Source organism: Acanthamoeba castellanii (assembly GCF_000313135.1).
Source record: "Acanthamoeba castellanii str. Neff unplaced genomic scaffold scf7180000084599, whole genome shotgun sequence".
Lineage (NCBI taxonomy): Eukaryota > Discosea > Longamoebia > Acanthamoebidae > Acanthamoeba > Acanthamoeba castellanii.
This window is the reverse complement of record NW_004457442.1, coordinates 1016611-1036651: the sequence shown is the minus strand read 5'-3', so window position 1 is coordinate 1036651 and position 20041 is coordinate 1016611. Positions and strand designations below refer to the sequence as shown.

Here is a 20041-nt window from a genome sequence, read left to right as displayed (position 1 = left end):
TGTATTTACCGCCGTTGTTGTTGTTTTATTGCATTTCTTGTTGTCTGCTGCTGCGTCACTCAAAATCGACGCCGCAGTTTCAACAGTTCAGCAAACAAACAAACGACAAACGCAGAAGGGACGCAGTGGATCAGTGGATGAAGCTGGCGATGGCAGCCACGATCTTGGCGCGCGCGTCCTTGAGCGAGAGCGGGTCATCTGCGCTCGACGGGTACAGATCGCTGCAGGGAGAAGAGAGAGAAAGGCGAAGAACGAAGAACGAAGAACGAAGAGATGAGCGGCGGCAAAGAATGCACCTCCCTTGGAGAGGTGGGGGGGGGGCGTACGCGCAGTGGGCGGTGCCGTTGATGAGAACGGCGAGCTGGCCGGGGTGAGCGACGGCGGTCTCGGGCAGAACGCCGAGAATGTGCCACGGGTCAATCGAGCCTGGGCGGGCACCCACCAGCCGTACGTAAGAAAAGCGCTGGCCGCTCATTTCCGCGCTAGCCGTATGCGTGTGTGTCGTGTGTGTGTGTGCGTGTCGCGCGCGTGCGGTGGTGCGTGTGCCATGGTGAAGCCGTAGGTGTGTACCGTTGGGGAGAATGACTTTGGGGTCGGCGAGGCCCGTGGAGCCGTAGAAGGTGTTGGTCCACTCAATGTTGGGCAGCGGCTCGGCCTTGTTGAACGGATCGATGTTGAAAATGTCCCTGCACTGCTTCAAATACCTGAAACCGTGGAATGTTGAGCCAACAAAATGGAAAGAGTTGGTTGGTGTGGAGGCGCGACAACAACAAAACGAACCAGTCGAGGGTGACGGTCTTGCTGAAGGGCTGGTTGGCGGCGCTGCCCGTCTGGTAGAAGCCGAACTCGATGCAGGTCTGGTAGGTCCACGAGCGGCCTGCACCACAAGAACCGTCGTTGCGCTCAGTCTCGACAGCTTCTTCAACAAACAAAACAAAACAAAACGCGGAGCGGGCGCACGCACCGGCGGCGTTGTCGTTTTCGGGGAAGGTGCGCACATCCTTGAGCTGGTTGACGTATTCGGTGTACTTGGTCTGGGTGCAATCCACGCCTGTGCCGCAATACAGCGTGTGAGCCCTCGCCCGCGTGCGCGTGTGATGGTGCGTGCGAATGAGCAATGGTACCGAAGAGCTTGTTGTAGACGGTGTTGAACTCGGCGTAGGCGGCGAGAGCGTCGTCGCCCTTCAGGAAGATGTCGCACATCTATGTCGCGTTGCAGTCACGCGAGTGAGTTTTCGGAGACACACACACGCGCGCACACGCTTTAACCAATGCAACATGATAATGATGACCTTGTTGATGTTCATGCCGTGGTTGTAGTTGTTGTTGTCGTTGTTGTACTGCACGATCTGAGCCACGGTTCCCTCCCTGCGGCCCACGTCGACATCAAAAATTAGTATTAGGCCGATATGGCTTTGGGGGAGGGGGGGGGGCAACACATACATGTTCTCAAAGAAGAGCGCGATGTCGTCATCGGTCTCGATGGGCGTGCACAGGTTGAACAGTTTCTGATGTTGTTGTCGCAGCCGTCATTGTTTAGAATGACGGCACACGACACCAACTATGACGATGACTAAGACGCACGCACGCACGCACGCACGCACGCACGCACGCACGCACGCACGCACGCACAGACACACGCACCTGCAGCTGCTTCTTTCCGTCGGCCGACGAGAGCAGGTTGGTGGCAGCCTGCGTTCCCTCGCGCACGCGGTTGGCGCACGACTCACCCACGAAGAACTCTGCACACACACCCGCGCGCGCGCATCATACACTCAGCATACGCCGCACACACACGCACGCGCGCGCGTGGCATGAAAGGCCGCGTGGCACGCACCTAGCGAGCGCTGGACGACCTCGTTGTACTCGGAGAAGTCAAGCTGGGCCTTGACCGGGGCCGACGTGGCCAGCGAGCCGTCGACGAGGTGCGGGTACTTGAGCCGGAACCAGGCGCTGAGGGCGCCCGAATAGGAGCCGCCGAAGGCGACCCACTTGGTGGTCTTGGGCAGGGCCAGCTTCTCGCTGATGTACTGACGGAACATCGCAAAGTCGGCCAGCCTGCGCACCGCCGCACACGCGCGCGACAAAAAGTGAAGGAATGTGAGGAATGCAACACGTGTGCGGTTCAGGAGGGGAGATGGTACGCCTGTTCGCTGTTGAGGAAGCGGAGGTTGGCGTTGGAGAGGTCGCGCGTGGGGACCGACTTGCCGTAGAAGCGGTGCTCGATGCTCAGGACGAGCGCGTTGAAGCGCTGCGCGTACTCGTTCAAGATGAAGTGACCGCCGACATCGATGGGCGAAGCCGGACCCTCACCACCGAGCATGACTACCACGGCAGCCACAACATACACGCACACGACAATGAGAAGAAGATGGGCAACGAAAAGAAAGGAAAGCGAAGAAGATGAAAAGAACGAAGTGTCGGGGGGGGGGAAATACGGAAGACGGGGCCTCCGGGGCGGTAGAAGGTGTCGTTGGTGAAGTAGCGCTGCTGCCACTTGGCGCTATTGCGCGGATCGAAGTGGTCCAACGCCTGCCGTCCATTAATCGATCATTAGAGAATCCATTTAAATATTTGCCTGACTTGGTTTCCGTGGCACTGCGCAGCGATGCATTGAACGCGATGTGGGGGTGGGCACCTGAGTGAACCATTGCTCAGGCGCATCGGCAGAGACTGCGGGAATGTTGTGGTGGTTGAGGGCGCGCATGGCCAGGCCATCGTACAGGGCACCCCGGTGCGGGATGCTCGTCACACGGCCCAAAGCCACGTCGCTGCAGCACGCAACGATGAACAGCAGCGCTGCACTCACCACAAGCCTGCTCATCTCCATCCGTCCAGGAAAACTAGAATGAAAAAGAGTTGTGTTTTGGGGACTTGGCGAGTATTGCAATAGCTGATGATCAATCATCTCCAATGTTGAGCGAGGAATGGTGAAGCTATCTTTTGTTTAGTATTTTTATATTGAGGTAGAGGTCAAAAGCTGCACATTTGATTGCCTCAGTACGTTTACTTCCTGCCCTCGAGATCCTTGGCCTCGCGCTGAAGCCTCTGGAGCTCACGCTGCTGCCTCTCCCTGATGTTCTCCGGGGGCCTCCTGTCCCTCCTGCCCTCCTTGGAGCGGACGCGCACGACGCGCGAGTGGATGGCGCAGCTCACGCAGTACTGCAGCTTAGCGTAAAGCTTGGGGAGCTTGTAGGCTGCAAGTGGAAAATAACACAAGTGAATAAGAGGATCTACGGAAGGCGGCGAAGCGACGAGATTAAGTGAGAAGGAAGTGAATGCGTACACTCAATGACGCTGGACTCCTGGATATCCCTGACGGCACCAGTCTCGACGATGTTCCTGACGTGGAACCTCTTGACAGCCTTGTCCTGCATGATCGAAGCGAGAGGCGGTGAGCTCTCATTGCTCCAGTGTATGCACACATTCCCGGGAAGAGAAATGGGAGAAGGAGCGATTCATCAAGACAGATGGGACGGATTGAAAGGGGCATGACTTACCTTGGGGGTGCACCTGTGGCAGTTGTCGCACCTGATGGGCTTAGTGTGGCCGCGGCCGTGGAGGGCGCGTCCGTGATTCCTTCTCTTTCTGGTCATGACGGGCGGAGAGGGGGAAGAGACGCACGATAGCGAGGGAGAAAGGGAAAAGAAGGAACCGACCAGCACCAAACGAGGATTTATCCCTCAAACCTGCTTTTTGCCTGTCTTTTAATGTTCAGTTTTCCATCCAATAGAAATTCAGAAAAGAATTGGTTCGAAATTCAATAATATGCGAGAAATGGAGCGATTATGTAGCGGAAGAGAGAAGACACCAACTACACGGGCCTCACGCGAGTGGCAGCTGCGTTGCACAGGCACCTCATGGCGATTCAATGGAATAAATGCTTTATTCTACTGTACTATTTTGGGCTTCGTTGTCGTTCCTCAGTCTTCCTCTTCATCATCCTGCTTGAGACCGAGAAGGAAGGGAATGGCGCACTCAGCAAAAGTGTACACGTGATGGAGGAAGGGAACGACGTACTGAGTTCTCCCGGTTCAACAGCCGGTCCATGGACGACGAGTGAACATTGCTCTCAATCGCGGCAATCCACTCATCCATCTGTTGTATGGTACCACGAGAAAGAGGGTCTGAGAACTCCAAAAACTAGTGCTGATGTTGTGCTCCAAGCGTCTAGAGTCCTTGCGGGTGCGTACCTCGAGCTGCGAGGACGCGCAGATCATGTACTCCTTGTGATGACCTTGCCGGAAGCCCTCGCCTGTAATCGCACGCAAGTGCGAGGCACACACACACACACACTTGTTAGGCCCACGCGATACGAAATCAAAGGGTAGTGGTGGTGCCGCCCGCACCTTCTTTTGTCTTTTTGCAGGACTTGATCTTGGGCTTGTCCTTGTTCTTCTCGAGCTCCGGGTTGTAGATCTCGAAGCAGAACTTCTTTGATTGCTTGACCGACTTGCGCACGGACAGGTTCTCCAACGGCACCATGCCGCACGGTTCCTTGTCGCCCGGCTTCAAGAAGTAGTAGAGGCAGTTGTGCGTGAGAATGAAGTATCGCCGCTTCCACGTGGGAATGCGACCGCCCTGCTTGATGAGCCATCCCTGTGCCACCGCATACCACAAAATCACACCAATGCAACGTTAGTGAATGAATGTAGAGCCATGACAAAGGCGAAGATGAGAACTTGCGCACCTTCTTCTCCGCTGAACCGAACATGACACCGTCGACTTCCATCTTGATTTCGTTTTTCACAATCTTATCATACAATTCTTCGAGGAAGGCGGAGGGTATCTCTTCTTGCACGGTGAGCTTTCTGGAAAGGCACAGCAAAGAGAAGAGAGATAGAGGGAAAGGGAAGGTGAGAGCTTGTCTCGAGGCAATGCGCAAGGGGGCGATTGAGTACCGGTTGTTGGCGATGAATGCCGTTTTGGACATCTTGTCCCTGACTTGCGGGTTGTGGGCGTCCGTGTTGAGCATGAGCGTCGCGAACGCGAGCATGTAGCACGTTTCTGCACGAGCCCCCCCGACAACTGTAAGCTCGAGACGCACACATACGTTTCGATACGACCGATGATGGTTCGCACCTGAAAACTTGAACACGTCGGGGCAGCAAGCGCAGAATCGCTCGGCAAAATGGGTCATGAAACGATCGACGATCTGCGCCTCGCCCGCCATCTTGAACTTGGCCAGGAAGTGCCTGTAAGTAAGTGAGAAGCACCACGCCAAGTATGAGTTACATGACCAGAGGAGAAGAGCCTCACCACCGCCAAGAGACATACCGAAGAGCCTGGTCAAAGTGCATGTTCTCGAAATTGAAGTGTTCGGCGTAGGCCTTGAGCAACTCAACGCTTTCCTTATCGCTGGGTGTCGGATAAACAAACAACGTAAGGTAAGGTGCGCTACATGGCGGTGGGAAAGCGGGAGCTCGGAGGAAAGAGAGTGGAAGGAGTAGTCACCTGGCCGACAGCAGCTCGCCCAGCTTCATCTTCGAGAGGCCGGGAGTCGTGTGCAGGAATCGAGCGAGGTCCGCGGGCGTGCGCTGAAGCAGCTTGCGTTCCAGGAGCCAGTCGATTGCCTGAGAGCCATTGACCACCGGCATCAGTGATTGGCCGGCGTACGTAAGCTGATCCCCTCCTCCTCCTCCTCCACTTAAACAATAGACGCACAAGTGATGGCTTGGCATTGAACTTGCGCGCCGCCTCGGTCATGTCCGCCTTGTGCTGAATGTCCTGGAGCTCATCCCTGGGCACGGTTCGATATCGGTGTCTGTCAGTCGGCGAGCTTCGAGGGAATACAAAACACAAAAGCGCTTTGGCGGCGTGTGGCGGTGCCCACCTTTCCGCTGCCATCTTGGTCAGCATCTCCTTGGTGATGGCGCCTCGGGCCATGTCCACCACCTTGCGCCCTCGGTTGTCAGCGGATTCAATATTGGCGCCGGCCTTGATGAGTATGCCCGCGCTCTCCTCGCTCTCGACCTTGACTGCCAGCCAAAGCGGAGAGCGCCCCTTGTGGTCGCAGTACTCCACCTCCGCACCCTACGTATGTGCGTACGTTCTTTCAGTGTCTGCAAATGCACACGCGTGCAACACCAAACACGTTCGTGTACCTGGTCGACCAAGAACTGCATGCATTCTGGGCTCTTGACGGCATAGTGCAGCGGCGGCATGCCTTTCCCGTCCTATATGGCCAGCGAGAAGCGGTTAGGTGAGGCGAGGTGAGGGAAACGCCTGAAGTAACACTTGGTGGGGGCGCGAGTACCCTGAGGTTGATGTCGGCGCCCTTCTCGAGCAGCTGCTTGGCGCACTGGAAGTGGCCGGAGCTGATGGCGAGGTGCAGGGGCGACACCCCCTGATCGTCGACACAGTTGGGGTTGGCCCCGTGCTCGAGCAGGATCTGGCCAATCCAAAAGAGAAAACTTTCACTACCCAACAACAATGGTACGGGCTAGCACGAAGCGGCCTTACCTCGATGCATTCGGCGTGGCCGCCAAAGGCGGCGTTGTGCAGGGGCGTCCCATCGTGGAAGTCCTGACAGTCCACCGAGGCACCGCTCTTGAGCAAAGCCGCAAGACAGTCCGTCCGATTGGAGTACGCCGCCTTGTGCAGCGGATAAGACCTGCAATAATGGAGGAAATACAGAAAATAAGCAAGCGGGAGCCAACCTGCTCGTTGCTATGCGTGGCGTGCGCGACTCACCCTTCGTTGTCCTGGATGGCGAGGTCGGCGCCTCGGGCCAGCAACAGCTCCAGACATTCCATGTGGCCCATGTAGGCGGCCTTGTGGAGCGCCGTCGCCTTCTCGGGGTCTCTGGCGTTCACGAAGGCCTGCTTGTCGAGCAGGAGCGCCATGCACTTCAAGTGACCGTTGAAGGCGGCGTGGATGAGCGCGGACGTGGAGTCCTCGTCGTCGGTGTTCACCTCGGCGTTGTGCTCTAGCAAGATAGCCGTACACTCTTCGGAACCGTTGAACGCCGCGTTGTACTGCAGCGGGTTCGAGCCTGTGCTGTCGCGGGCGTTGACGTCGGCGCCGTAGGAGATGAGAAGGCTCACGAGCTCGCTGTATCCGTGGTAGCACGCATGGTGGAGCACGCTGAGCCCATCGTTGTCCCTTGCATTCGGGTCAGCCACCTTCATGGCTATCTCAGCCTCCTTCGGCTTACCGTCGCTATTGTTGTTGTTGTTGGTGATGGTGCTGCCCTCACCGCCGCTGGCCTCGAGCGCGGTGGCGACGTCGGCGGCTGCCGCTGCCGCCGATGGGGTGGGCGGTGGCGGCCGCGAAGGCGGTGGCCGCGTGCGCTTGCTCCGGTCGAGCAGCAGGGTGGCGCATTCGATGAGGTTCTTCTCGCTGGCAAAGTGCAGCGGCGTGAGACCCTCCTGGTCGGCGATGTTGGGGTCGGCCCCGTGCATGAGCAGGAGGTCGACGCAGCCCGGGAAGTTGGCGAACACGGCCTTGTGGAGCGGCGTGAGCCCATCCGTGTCCTGACAGTCCACAGGCGAGCCGCCTTTGCCGCCGCCGCCGCTGCTGCCGCTGGTCGTCCGGGATGCGTGGAGGAAGAGCAGCGACCTGACCACCTCCTGGTGGCCCTGGGACGCGGCGTGATGCAGCGGTGTCGTCCCGTCGTCGTCGGCAAAATCGAGAGCGGCGCCCCTGGAAACGAGGTACTCCATGCACTCGAGGTTGCCGGCGAAGCAGGCCTTCTGCAGCGGCGTGGTGCGCTCCTTGTCGAACGTGTTCACGTCGGCTCCGTAGGTCACGAGCAGCTTCACGCAGGTGCCCTCGCCCGAGTAGGCCGCGTGGAGCAGCGGCGCCGATCCGTCATCGCTCACAAAGTTGACGTTGGCGCCGCGTTCGATCAGCAGCTTGGCCGCCTCGAAGTGGTCGTTGGACACGGCCCGGTGGAGCGGCGTCGTGCCCTCGTCGTCGCGCTTGTTGACCAATCGCGTCAGCTCGTGGCGCCGCTTCAGCGGGTACATGAGGTACCGCATCGCCTTCACGTTGCCCTCGAACGCCGCCTCGTGGATCGACACGCGCGCGGCCTGGCCCGTCTGAATGAGCCGCGTGACCTCCTCAAAGTCGGCCCGGAACTCGTCACCGAACTGATTGGCCTCAGAGATCTCGCTTCCGCGAGGGCTGGCCTTCTCCGCCCGCCGCCGGTCCTTCTCCGCCCGCCGCCGGTCTCGCTCGCGCTTGCGGTACTCGCGCTCGACCTTGCCCGGCTGCTCGCGTCGCTTGGGCGAGTCGCTGCGCTTGGGCCTCTTGCTCTCCTTCTTTCGGCTGCACACCACCCAATCAGATATCAGAACCCACACGGGGGCGTCACACGCACGTAACACGGGGCGGCCAAAGGTTACCTGGGCATGCGGCTGGAGGCCGACGAGGCCGAGTTGATGGTGGCGCTGCGCGACAGCTTGCGCAGGTCGATGTCAAGCCCACGCGTACGCGCATCGAGAAGCTCCCGCACCTTCTCCTTGTCGCGGTCTCTTCGCCCGCCCTTGTCCCGCTTTTCTCTGCCGCCCTCTCTGCTGCTGTCGCGGTCCCTGTCCCTGTCCCTGTCGCGCTTGGACTTCTCGCCACCACCCCGACGGTGCCCCGCGCCGTCCTTGTCTTTCCGCCTCTCCCGGTCCTTCTCCTTCTCCTTATCGCCCTCCCTCGTCCGCTCTCTATCTTTGCTGTCCTTGCCGTCCTTCTCCTTCTCCTTGTCCCTGTCCTTGTCCCTCTCTCTGTCCTTATCGCCGTCCTTGGCCGAACGTTCGCGGTCTTTGTCGCTCTCGCGCGCTCTCTCTCGATCTTTGCCGCCGTCAGACTTGTCGCCCCTCTCGCCCCGGTCCTTGTGGCGGTCCTTGTCCTTCTCTCTGTCCTTGTCGCCCCTCTCGCTCCGATCTTTGTCCTTGTCCTTCTCGTCTCGTGTCCTCTCCCGATCTTTGCTGTCTTTGCTGTCCTTGTCGCCATCTTTGGTCCTGCCGCCGCCACCATCTTTGCTCTCTCTGTCCTTGTCGCCCCTCTCTCGATCTTTGTTGGAGTCTCCATCGCGCGAGACGCGCTCCTTGTCGCTCTCGCTCGGCCTCTCGCGCAGATGCGGCTTGCCGTCGCTCTCGGTCAGCTTCTCGCGCAGCGTCTGTCGATCGCCGTCCTTGTCCCTGTCTCGGTCCTTGCTGCTGTCCTTGTCCTTGTTGTCGCCGTCGCGGGTCCTCTCCTTGTCCTTGTCGCCGTCTCGCCCTCGCCGGCTGCGCTCTCTGTCGCGATCGCGATCTCTCTCACGATCTCGATCGCCCCCCTCGCCCTTCTCCTTGCGCCGGCTCTCCCGCTCGCCGTCCTCCTTCTCCTTGTCGTGAATGAAGTCGAGCTGGATGCTGCGGCGCTTGGGCGTACGGGCGTCGTCTCCATCGTCGGATCCATCCGAGCCGCCTTCTTTCTCCTTGTGGCGATGTATGCTACAACCGAAGCGGCCCGAAGTGGTGCGGTCGAGCGGGGCCTTGCGATCGCGTTCGTCTGATGATGGTGACGAGGATGTCACATCGCGGCCGGCCTTGGTCGTTACGACCAGGCCCTGCCGCGAGCTGGCCGCCTTCTTCATCGCGCGCGTACGAATCGTCGAGACGCTGCCATTGCTACTGCTGGGGCTCACGACGATCTTGCTGCCCCCGCCCCTTGACTCTCGCGAGTCCTTCCCTGTGTCCTTCGCTCCCTCGCTACTCTCCCGCTCATCTGCCTCTACGCTCGATCGCCTCATCCCCTAATCCAGAAGAGAGGGCCAGCTGTTGATGCGGGTTGACGATGATGCGGTTGGCCCTAACGCTTGCCTCTTCTCCTTCTTCTTCGTTGAACACCTGTAGAGCTGTTCAACAAAGAGACGTTCAACTTTTGCGTTTCTTCCCTATTTAGATCCAAAACCGTGTTCGGCCCAAGAACATAATTCACGACCGATTTGAAATTGAAAATGAACAAGGGCCTCTCCGACGTGGTGGTGGAGCACCACGCAGTTTCCCACCTCGGGTACCTTGAGCTGGTTGAGACCGTATGAACCCCTCCCCCTCCCACCATAGAAGAATCGATGCTGCTCGGCAGTCATGCTCGCGTCGTTCTCCTTCTTGCAAACTTGCGATTAAATATTTTATTGGGGCGCTTTCGCCAGTTAATCTCGAGAGCGAAGATTGTGGCCACAAGGCAATGAGCGTAGAGCCTGACGATGTGCGGCTGCCATTCACTCCTCGCTTATTGATCGATCGCCTGAACACACCCAGTCTCGCCCATCTGCACCGCCACGCCAAACTTGGATCGATCGAACCATCGGAAGATCGCATCCTTCAATCCATCATCGCCGGCAGCCTGCAGGATGGAGATGAGGAAGCTGAAACTGAAGACGAAGCCAAGCACAGACAGATGTCGCCAATCAGTGAACGTGCGGCGAGACACCACCTTGTGAAGGCTGCCGAGGCCATGGTGGTGAGGGTCGGCGCCAAGTCCTTCGTGCACGCTCTCACGCTGAAGCAGCTCACTGCAGCCATGGCCGGGGTGCCCATCGACCACGGCGGCAACAACCCGCGAAACAAGCAGGTGCTCCAGAAGCGCTTCATCGAAGTCCTGTGCGAGCTCGGCCCCAAGGTCGCCATCGCCCACTCCGCCTTTCGTCGAGTCGCCCACTCACCCCCGCATGTGCGCTCGTGCACAGGAGTATGCGCGTCGGTTCGTGCGCAGCGTGGACGTGATGGCAATGCTGTGCCGCGAGAGCCAGACCGATGAGGTGCGTCCTAGCGGCTACGACCGTGCGCTCACGTTCACTCAACGGTGATTTCTTTGATTGACCCAGGCCTGCTTGGATGAAGTGCTCACCCTAGCTTGCACGGATCTGGAGATGGACGACGGCGGATACGCCACTGCGGCTGAACTGGAGGCGCACAAGCTCGAGGTGCGCTTCATCCCGCTAGAATGTTGAATGGCCGGTGACACCGAATCGCTGATCTTCACGTTTCGCGGGTGCAGGAGCTGCAAGCGCTGCTCGAGGAGAGCTTGCATCGGGTCGGAGTGCAGAACTACCTGATGGGCTTCGGCTCGCCGCTCCTGCGCCGCGTGTGCCGCAACCTGGGCATCGAACCGCAGCACAAGGAAAGCAGGGCTGCCGTACTCATCGGCCTCATCATGGCGCGCCTCGAGGCCATCCGGCTCGGTGGCGAGCAGTACACCGCGGGTGGCACTGCGAGCGATCACCAACGCGACAGGAGGTCGCCCCTTAAGGCCAAGCCGAAGGGAAAGCAGGCGAGTGCGAAGAAGAAAGACAAAGTAGTCGTGCTAGATGAGGAGAGTGTCGAGGAGGAGGAGGACGAGGACGACGAAGTGGTCGAGGTCAGAGCCAAGAAGCGACGGACTCCGGGCGGCGCGAAAGAGAAAGGAGGGAAGCGACGCACGATAGAGGATAGGGAGAGGCCGGCAAAGAAGAAGGGCAAGAAAAAGGCTGAGAAGAGGAAAAGCAAGAGTGAGGGTGAGGGAGAAGATGAAGATGGGAGTTGGAATGACGAAGAAGAAGAAGAAGAGGAGGAAGCCGACGAAGAAAGAGAGACGCCCACGAAAAAGAAGTCGGCGAGGCTCAGCCGAACCCCTCGAACGAGAAAGCGAAAGTCGTGCAAGGACGAAGCAGATGACAGCGACGACAACGAGGAGGAGGAGGAAGAGATCGAAAAGAGAAAGAAGCAACACGCCAGAAAGAAGACACGACGCGACTCGCGCCCCGCCAAGCACCATGCGAGCAATCAGCAAGGCGCAGAGGAGGAGGACGAAGACATAGAGGAATTCAAGACGCCTCCGAGACGTACCGGGAGCGAGAAGGCCACGCGTACGACAGCGAGGATTGCGCACAATGACGGCGGCGATGCCAAGCGTGGCCCAGGAGACGAAGACGACGGTGCGCGATGCGCAGCGAAGCAACCTAGTGAAGCTGAGGAAATGGCTCCGGCCGCCAAGGGTGAGAGTGCCAAGGTCACAGAAGACAACGACAATGGCGACGATGGTGGTGATGAAGATGACGATGGGGGATCGACGCAGAGGTTCTTCCAGAAGCTGCAACGCGGTGCGTCAAAGATGCTGGCGAGCCCCATGCCACCCGAGTCGAGGCGAGCGAGCGAGCGAAGCCCCTCGCCCAGCAGCAGCAGCAGCAGCAGCGAAGAAAGCGACGACAGCAAGAGCGCCTCTGGACATCAGCGACGGGGCGAGCTGGAGCCGACAACTCCGGAGCGCAGCCCAGCGGTGTACCTCGTCGGCCGTGGCGACGAACAATCATCATCAACGACGAGGCCGGTGCACCGATCGCCAGGCGGCGAGACCAGGCTGAGTGACCGAGGGACTTCGACGAATGCAGCAACGCACGATGCAACGTGCAAGGTCCTCGACGAAGCGTATGCGGGAGACGACCCGTTGCTTGAACCATGCAAGAAGGATGCCGACGAAGACAAAGATGAGGACTGCGATAGCGAGGATTTCGAGGAGAAGGAGTGGTAGAGCTGCATGACACTTTTGAGGGCACAAGTGGGTAATCAAATATTTGTCCCGTTGAACTCGAGGCGGCCACCGGGGCTGACATGTCAAGGGATGGGAGGTGTTCGGAGGACCCTTTGATGTCACGCACCCCTCTTATTACTTTCTTTGTCTGTGGCTGATCACGTTTGCCGACCGTAGTAAACCTCGATTTCGGCCCGAACTTTGTGCTCGGTGAATGGAAACAACTCCGAGCTTTTTGTTTTGTTTTCCGACCCGCACCAACTGTTCTTCCAGCTTCTCCTCCAGACGCGCACCTTACTGCATCATGACCACTGCGTCGCCAGTACGTAGAAAAATCAGCAACCCCGATACAGAAACAATGCAAACAAAAGCTGTATTTTTATTTATTTTTAATAGTATAAATTACCATGTCAGGCAGGGAAACGACAACATTTTCTTTGTCTGTGCGTGCAGGTGGTGGTGGTTGTGGGTCCTTCTGGCCACGGTGCGACGGCGCTCCTCCAATGCCTGTGCGGCCTTGCCGATGCCGCCTACGTGTTACGACGGCGCGCCTATGCCCTGGTACCTCCTCCTACCCCCGAAGCGCTATTACCCAAACACCCCCCCCCCAAACATGACAGGGCAATGGCTTGAATGCGTACACGGTCCTGATCGACCGCACGAGAGATGAGCTTATCGAGCGACACACTCGCTACGCGCGGTACCCCCCCCCGAGGGATGCACCATGCGTGTAGTAGTGCCGCCTGACACCTGGTGGTGTGGTGTGGTGTGGTGTAAAGGGTGGTGAGGGCCTTTCACGGTGGAGTCAACTACTCCCTGGTGAGCGTGCCGGGACGCCCCCACCTGCTTTCCACCTTCATCCGCAATGCCTGCCTGGTATGCGAAGTTCTGCTCTTCTCTGCAATGAAGATGAAGACGAAGGCTGATAAGTAAGTACCACCATACAGGCCGACTCAGCAGTGCTGGTGGTGGCTGCCGATGTCAACATGGAGGACCCGACGAATGATGCAGCGCGCGTCCTCTTGACCCAAGCGATCGTGCTCAAGTGTGCACCCCACCCTCTTCCCATTATAATAATAATAATAAATACTTGTAAGTTCAGTATTATGTTGATATATTTGTTTAATCATTTATTGTTTCGACTCTCACTGATGGTGCGTGCAGGGCGCTTGAGATCGAGGACATCATGGTGTGCGTGACCAAGCTTGATCTCGTCGCCACTGAAGGAGGAGAACAGGGCCAGCAGCAGGCATTCGAGCGAACCAAGCGCTTCGTGCTGAACCTGCTCACCGAGCATCGCTCGCTCGGGTTCCACCCGTACACACCCGCCACTCGTCATCGTCATTGACCACCGAACGTGACCCGGTTTTGAACTTGTTGTCTGGCGGGCAATGGTGCGCAGCTCCGGCATCACCGTCGTCGGCGTGAGCATTGGGGCGGAGTTTGAGCAGCACCGCGGCATCATCAACGAACCCTATGCCTGGTCGGACGGCGGGAAGACCTTCACCGAAGCTCTGCGGGCTCAAGCGCTGTGCGTACTCTTCTAACCTACAATTCATTGCGCGGTCACCCTGTGTGTGTATGTGGTAGTGGCTCATCATGGCTCGAGGGCAGGAGGAAGAGTGAAGCCATCGCTCGTGCGGCGAAGAACAAGGAACAGAGCCCAGAGCAGCAGCCCATGCGCCTGCCCATTCACGACAGCTACAGGATTGGTATTGTCCCTGCCGTGCGAGTGGTGTTGTCTTATCGTTCCTGTGTCGTGTCGTGTTGACTGATGTCTACTGGCCCAGCTGGGCTTGCCAGCAATGTAATTTGCGGACGCCAACTGAGCGGACTAATCAGGCCGTACGACAACTTGACCCAATTGGGCGCTGCGACTGGTGTGTGCCTGATCACGTGAGATTGGTGTGATCAATCGATAAATCCACACAGGGGCGATAGTCTGGCATGCTGCCCGAGCGACCCGATTGGGTGGAGGCGCACCAGCGAATGGCGGCATGACAAGAGCGCCCAGGGGAGTCTCAAGAGCTTCCAGACGTTCACTGTCGAGATGTTTAACGAATCGCGGAGCGAGGCCAAGCCCGGCGACGTGGTTGGAGTGTGTGCGCGCGGCCGGTCCACGGCGCCGTTCTATGCCTATCCCAATGGTGCGCTGCTGTCCATGCATTCTTTGCATTTCATTATTGTATAATGTGCTCCGACGCGGGCGCACCACCACCGCACGCGACTAACGTGCGGCATGACTACGTAAATCTTATAAAATGTGCAGGGCAAGCCGACCAACGCCTTCGGGGTCGGTTACACTCTGACAATGTGCGCACACAACGCGCGTGTGCCATGCCTGGTATCGCTATCCCGTCACACCTCCGCCAAACGTTTACATTGCCACAATTTTTCTCACCACACGGCTTGCAAGGTGGTGGAAGTGATCACGATTCTGGATTCCTCCGACGGCCTACCACATGCCGACACAGGAGATGGTCTGAGCGCCACGAAGGTCGAAGTCGGACAAGGTACAACTCTCGTGGTCTTCTTGCCCCACGTACGCACACATGCGCACAGGACACGACACACACCTCAAGCCGTCCCAATTAGTGGCGCTGGTGCGGTTGCGCCCGCTCAAGCCGGTGGTGGTGGAGGAGCACGCGCAGTTTCCATTGCTTGGGCGCGTCATCCTCCTCGTTGGCACGTTGGTGGTACGTTGGTCCACACTTGACTACGTGGGGCAATCCGCGACGTAAATTAGCAACGCACTTTACTTTTTAACAGATTTGCTTCTGATAAATCAAATGTTTGATAATAACACACGTTTGTATCACATGAATAAATGCTGATCAATGAATTATTATGTGTGCAGGTGGGCCACGGCAAGGTGAAATCGGTGGTGCGTCAGCTCAAGAGCGAGCTGACAGCGTTGATCGGCCCGGCTCATGTGGCTCATGGTGCGGCACATGACGCCTTCTTATGTGCATCTCACACCACCCCAGCTCTCGGTGGGAGCTAACATTGTCTGGCAACTGCACACGCACACAACACACGCTCAATCTCCAGTGAGCGAAGTGATGAGCGCGCAGCCGGCCATTATCACAGGTCGGGACCAGCACCACAACAGCCTCCTCCACTTGGCATCCAAGGTTTGTCATCATTACATTCATTTCATTTGCAGAGGACCGACCTATTACTACTGGCCGACTTACGACAACGGCGAACACACCAGGAACTGGGCTGCCATGAGATCGTGCAGGCCGCCATTGACCACATCAGGCACCAACACAGTGACGACGAACTCCGTCGGCTGCTCGATGTGCCCAACGCCGATGGCCTGACCGCGCTCCAGGTCGCCCTCGCCGCTTGTACGATCGCTCCCCTGCTTCCAAGGCCTTTTTTGTTTGTTTGGTCAAACACGCGCACTCAAGGTGGTGGGCGTGGTGGTGGACATGAGGACAGGCAACGAGAAGGCGGCAACGATCCTGGTGGCCAGTGGGGCTCGCTTCGACTGGAGTGTGGCGCGAGGGCACCACACCGGCGGCTGTACCCGACGGCGGCTACGATCAAAGGCGGCCTCAGCACTGCCGTCCGCCTTGCGCGATCCGGTCTCAGGTATCACCAGCGCGCGTTCCCTCACCCCCCCCCCATCGATGATGGATGGTGGATGCTGATGGGGGCCTGCGCAGGTCGCCGCCGACCCCTGAGCTTGGCCCTGAGCTGCGTGAAGGTCTTGAACGCCAACCGGTACGACGACACACAGAACTACAATAATAATGCATTACATAATAACTTATAATTCTTTTTGGACAGGGCGAACTACACGAATCTGGAGGAGGCCTTGCCCGAGACCGAGCTGCGGCGGGTGGCCGCTGCCGCCCTCCATTCCTTCCTGTGTTCCGGTGGGCCTGGATGAATCGGTCCACACGCTCTTTTCGTGAATGCACTCAGGTGACTTATTTCTTTGACTCCGCCGGAAAGCTCTCACCACTGCCTCGGCGGAAATCTCTCACCACCGCGGCGTCGGTGGTGTCTGTGAATGGAAACCACCCCCGACTCTTTTTAGCCTCTTCCGTTCTTCTTGCTCGACGCTCAACGTGACGCACCGACCTTGCTAATGACAAACGCATCGCCGGTAAGCATACCATGAACTTTGTCAACGACGTGCATTCGTCGAAAGCACTTCTTTTTCCATTTAAATTTTACACACTTAAAATTGGCCAAATGCTACGCATGGCCTTTTTGTGCAGGTGGTGGTGGTTGTGGGTCCTTCTGGCCACGGTGCGACGGCGCTCCTCCAATGCCTGTGCGGCCTTGCCAATGCCGCCTACGTGGTACGACGGCGCGCCTCAATCTGATCGCTTCAAAGCCCCCCCCCATGCAGTGTCCCTAACCTCCCGCCATCTCGTACATTGCAGCGCAATGGCTTGAATGCGTCCACAATCCTGATCGACCGCACGAGAGATGAGCACATTGAGCGACACACTCGCTACGCGCGGTACAGTCCCGCGCCTAGCGAGGGTAGGGAATGCACCGAGATGCCTCACGTGGTGCCGGCTGACACCTGTGTGTGACGTATGATAAGGGTGGTGAAGGCGTACCACGACGGATTCAACTGCTCCCTGGTGAGCGTGCCGGGGCGACCCCACCTGCTGACTACCTTCATCCGCAATGCCTGCCTGGTATGCAAACCAGCCAACCCATAATACAGAGACGGTGGTGCAATGATGAAAGCTGTAACCTCCACCACCCCGTGCAGGCCGACTCGGCAGTGCTGGTGGTGGCTGCCAACGTCGACATGGAGGACCCGAACGATGATGCGGCACGCGTCCTCATGACCCAAGCGATCGTGCTCAAGTGCGCCCCATTTTCCCTTTGTTATTAGTAGTGTTGTTATCATTAACTGGTGGGTGAGGGTCGACAGGGCGCTAGAGATCGAAGACATTGTGGTGTGCGTGACCAAGCTTGATATCGTCGCCGGGGAGGGAAGAGGCGATCACTGCCAGCAGCAGGCATTCGAGCGGACCAAGCGCTTTGTGCTGAATCTGCTTACCAAGCATTGCTCGCTCGGGTTCCACCCGTACACCCTCCACTCGTCGTCATTGTGGCCCACCGAACGTGACTCGGTTCTGAACCGCTTGTCTGGCGGGCATGGTGCGCAGGTCCGGCATCACCGTCGTCGGCGTGAGTGTCGGGGAGCAGCATCGCGGCATCACCGATGAACCCTATGCCTGGTCAGACGGCGGGAAGACCTTCATCGAAGCTCTGCGGGCTCAAGTGCTGTGCGTTCTCCTCTACTCTGCGCGTTTGTGCGTACTCGGGTGTGCGATGGCGACTCACACAAGAAGGCTCGAGGGCAGAAGGAAGAGTGAAGCCCTCGCTCGCACAACCGGGAACCAGGAACAGAGTCCAGAGCAGCAGCCAATGCGCCTGCCCATTCACGACAGCTACAGGATTGGTATTGTCCCTGCCGTGCGAGTGGTGTTGTCTATGTGTCGGTGGTGTCTCGTTTCCTCTCCTTTGGTGTTTGCGTTGTGTGCGTGCTGATGTCTACCGGCAGCTGGGATAGGCACTGTGATTTGCGGGCGCCAACTGAGCGGACAACTCAAACCGTAAGACTGATCTGACACCCACGGCACGGAGTGTTAAGATCTCATGTGATTGGTGTGATCAATCAACTAATCAATCCACACAGGGGCGATAGGTTGGCGTGCTGCCCGAGCGACCCGATTGGGTGGAAGCGCACACCGTGGACGCAGGATAAGAGCGCCCAGGCGAGCCTCAAGAGCTTCGGGGCGTTCACTGTCGAGATGTTTCACGAGTCGCGACCCGAGGCCAAGCCCGGCGACGTGGTTGGAGTGTGCGTGCGCGGCCAGCCCACGGCGCCGTTCTGCGCCTATCCCAATGGTGCGCTGCCGCCCACGCTTTCTTTGCCACAGAACACTGAACACCGTAATACGGGCACACCGCACACACGGCACAGGTGCGGTGATCATGCCAGCCGAAGAGTACGCGGCGTCGCTTGTGGAGCTGACGGCGATGGAGTTGGTCGCTCAGGTGGAGACAGTGGATGCCTACGCCAAGGTGCGCGCTCTTGACCACGCAACTATGGCGCGGCGTTCTGATAAAATGTGCAGCGCAAGCCGACCAACGCCTTCGGGGTCGGTTACACTCTGACAATGTGCGCACACAACGCGCGTGTGCCATGCCTGGTATCGCTTCCCCATCGCACATGCGACCCACGCCAGGGGCCTGTTCCTTACACCACACGGCGTGACAGGTGGTGGACGTGATGCCCGTTCTGGACTCTGATGGTCCACCACTTGCCGGCACAGAGAGTCTGACCCCCGCCGCCACCAAGGTCTGTGTCGGACAACGTACAAGCCCTCTCTGTAGGCACGCACAATTGTGGGGGCACGCTAATCAGCTTCAATCAGTGGCGCTGGTGCGGTTGCGCCCGCTCAAGCCGGTGGTGGTGGAGGAGCACGCGCAGTTTCCATTGCTTGGGCGCGTCATCCTCCTCGCTGGCACGTTGGTGGTACGTTGGTCCACACTTGCCTACGTGGGCCAGGTATGATGAAGGAAATGCTAAAACCGGTGCAGGTGGGCCATGGCAAGGTGAAATCGGTGGTGCGTCAGCTCAAGCGCGAGCTGACAGCGTTGATCAGCCCGGCCCACGTGGCTCATGGTGCGCCTGCTTATATGCAGGCACAGGGTCGGTGTTTGCGGCGCGCTGAATGCACACCGCTCTCTACATTCAGTGAGCGAAGCGATGAGCGCGCAGCCGGCCATTGTCGAGGGTCGGGACCAGCACCACAACAGCCTTCTCCACTTGGCATCCAAGGTTTGTCATCATTCATTTCATTCGCAGGCCGTGGTATGTAGGGACTGGCTGACTCATCACAATGGGAGCACACAGGAACTGGGCTGCCATGAGATCGTGCAGGCCACCCTTGACCACATCAGGCAGCAGCACAGTGACGACGAACTCCGTCGGCTGCTCGATGTGCCCAACGCCGATGGCCTGACCGCGCTCCAGGTCGCCCTCGCCGCTTGTACGATCGCCACCTTCCCACTTGGTCAAACACGTGCACTCAAGGTGGTGGACATGAGGGCAGGCAACGAGCAGGCGGCAGCGATCCTGGTGAGCAGTGGGGCTCGCTTCGATGGGCGTGTCGCTCGAGGGCACCGCACCGGCGGCTGTACCCGACGTCGGCGATTACGATCAAAGCCTGCCTCCACGCTACAGTCCGCATTTGGCCACTCACTCGCAGGTGGGCACGCATGCGCTCCCTGACATTTACCTGTTAACCAAGGTGGTCCAGCTTACCATATACTGCGCAGGTCGTGGCCGACCGCTGAGTTTGGCCTTGAGCTGCATTGGCACCTTGAACGCCAACCGGTACCGACGCCTTGTTCCCAATTGATACTGACCCATTCGGTTCCTTACACCACGACACCAATTCCCTTCGGCGGCGCACAGAGCGAACTACGCGAATCTGGAGGAGGTTTTGCCCGAGACCGAGCTGCGGCGGATGGCCGCTGCCGCCCTCCATTCCTTCCTGCACCC

General features: G+C 58.5%; 4 protein-coding genes and 1 pseudogene across 4 annotated transcripts; 2 read left to right on the top strand and 3 right to left on the bottom strand.

The window, feature by feature from the left end:
* Positions 1-130: 130 nt before the first annotated feature.
* On the bottom strand, positions 131-2830 carry ACA1_061760 (Serine protease precursor, putative; the record flags this gene model as incomplete). The annotated part of the gene is made up of 13 exons (XM_004339400.1): positions 131-221; positions 327-426; positions 571-686; positions 781-877; positions 965-1051; positions 1125-1203; positions 1260-1368; positions 1444-1508; positions 1645-1742; positions 1838-2058; positions 2145-2325; positions 2439-2532; positions 2639-2830. The coding sequence occupies 13 exons, from the start codon at positions 2828-2830 to the stop codon at positions 131-133; spliced, it is 1530 nt and encodes a 509-aa protein (XP_004339448.1).
* Positions 2831-3006: 176 nt separating this feature from the next.
* Positions 3007-3596, bottom strand: ACA1_061750 (ribosomal protein S26e, putative; the record flags this gene model as incomplete). Its single annotated transcript, XM_004339399.1, has 3 exons — positions 3007-3197; positions 3287-3371; positions 3501-3596. The coding sequence occupies 3 exons, from the start codon at positions 3594-3596 to the stop codon at positions 3007-3009; spliced, it is 372 nt and encodes a 123-aa protein (XP_004339447.1).
* Positions 3597-3923: 327 nt separating this feature from the next.
* Positions 3924-9727, bottom strand: ACA1_061740 (Sec7 and ankyrin domain containing protein; the record flags this gene model as incomplete). Its single annotated transcript, XM_004339398.1, has 16 exons — positions 3924-3944; positions 4021-4098; positions 4194-4255; positions 4350-4599; positions 4691-4811; positions 4902-5007; positions 5083-5195; positions 5278-5358; positions 5455-5573; positions 5665-5764; positions 5834-6033; positions 6105-6176; positions 6257-6391; positions 6463-6613; positions 6694-8271; positions 8349-9727. The coding sequence occupies 16 exons, from the start codon at positions 9725-9727 to the stop codon at positions 3924-3926; spliced, it is 4566 nt and encodes a 1521-aa protein (XP_004339446.1).
* A 707-nt stretch (positions 9728-10434) lies between these two features.
* ACA1_061730 (uncharacterized protein) lies at positions 10435-12486 on the top strand (the record flags this gene model as incomplete). Its single annotated transcript, XM_004339397.1, is given in 4 exon segments — positions 10435-10650; positions 10667-10738; positions 10805-10903; positions 10978-12486. 4 exon segments carry the CDS (start codon positions 10435-10437, stop codon positions 12484-12486), a joined length of 1896 nt encoding a protein of 631 aa, XP_004339445.1.
* Positions 12487-12790: 304 nt separating this feature from the next.
* Positions 12791-19833, top strand: ACA1_061720 (annotated as a pseudogene).
* Positions 19834-20041: the final 208 nt, after the last annotated feature.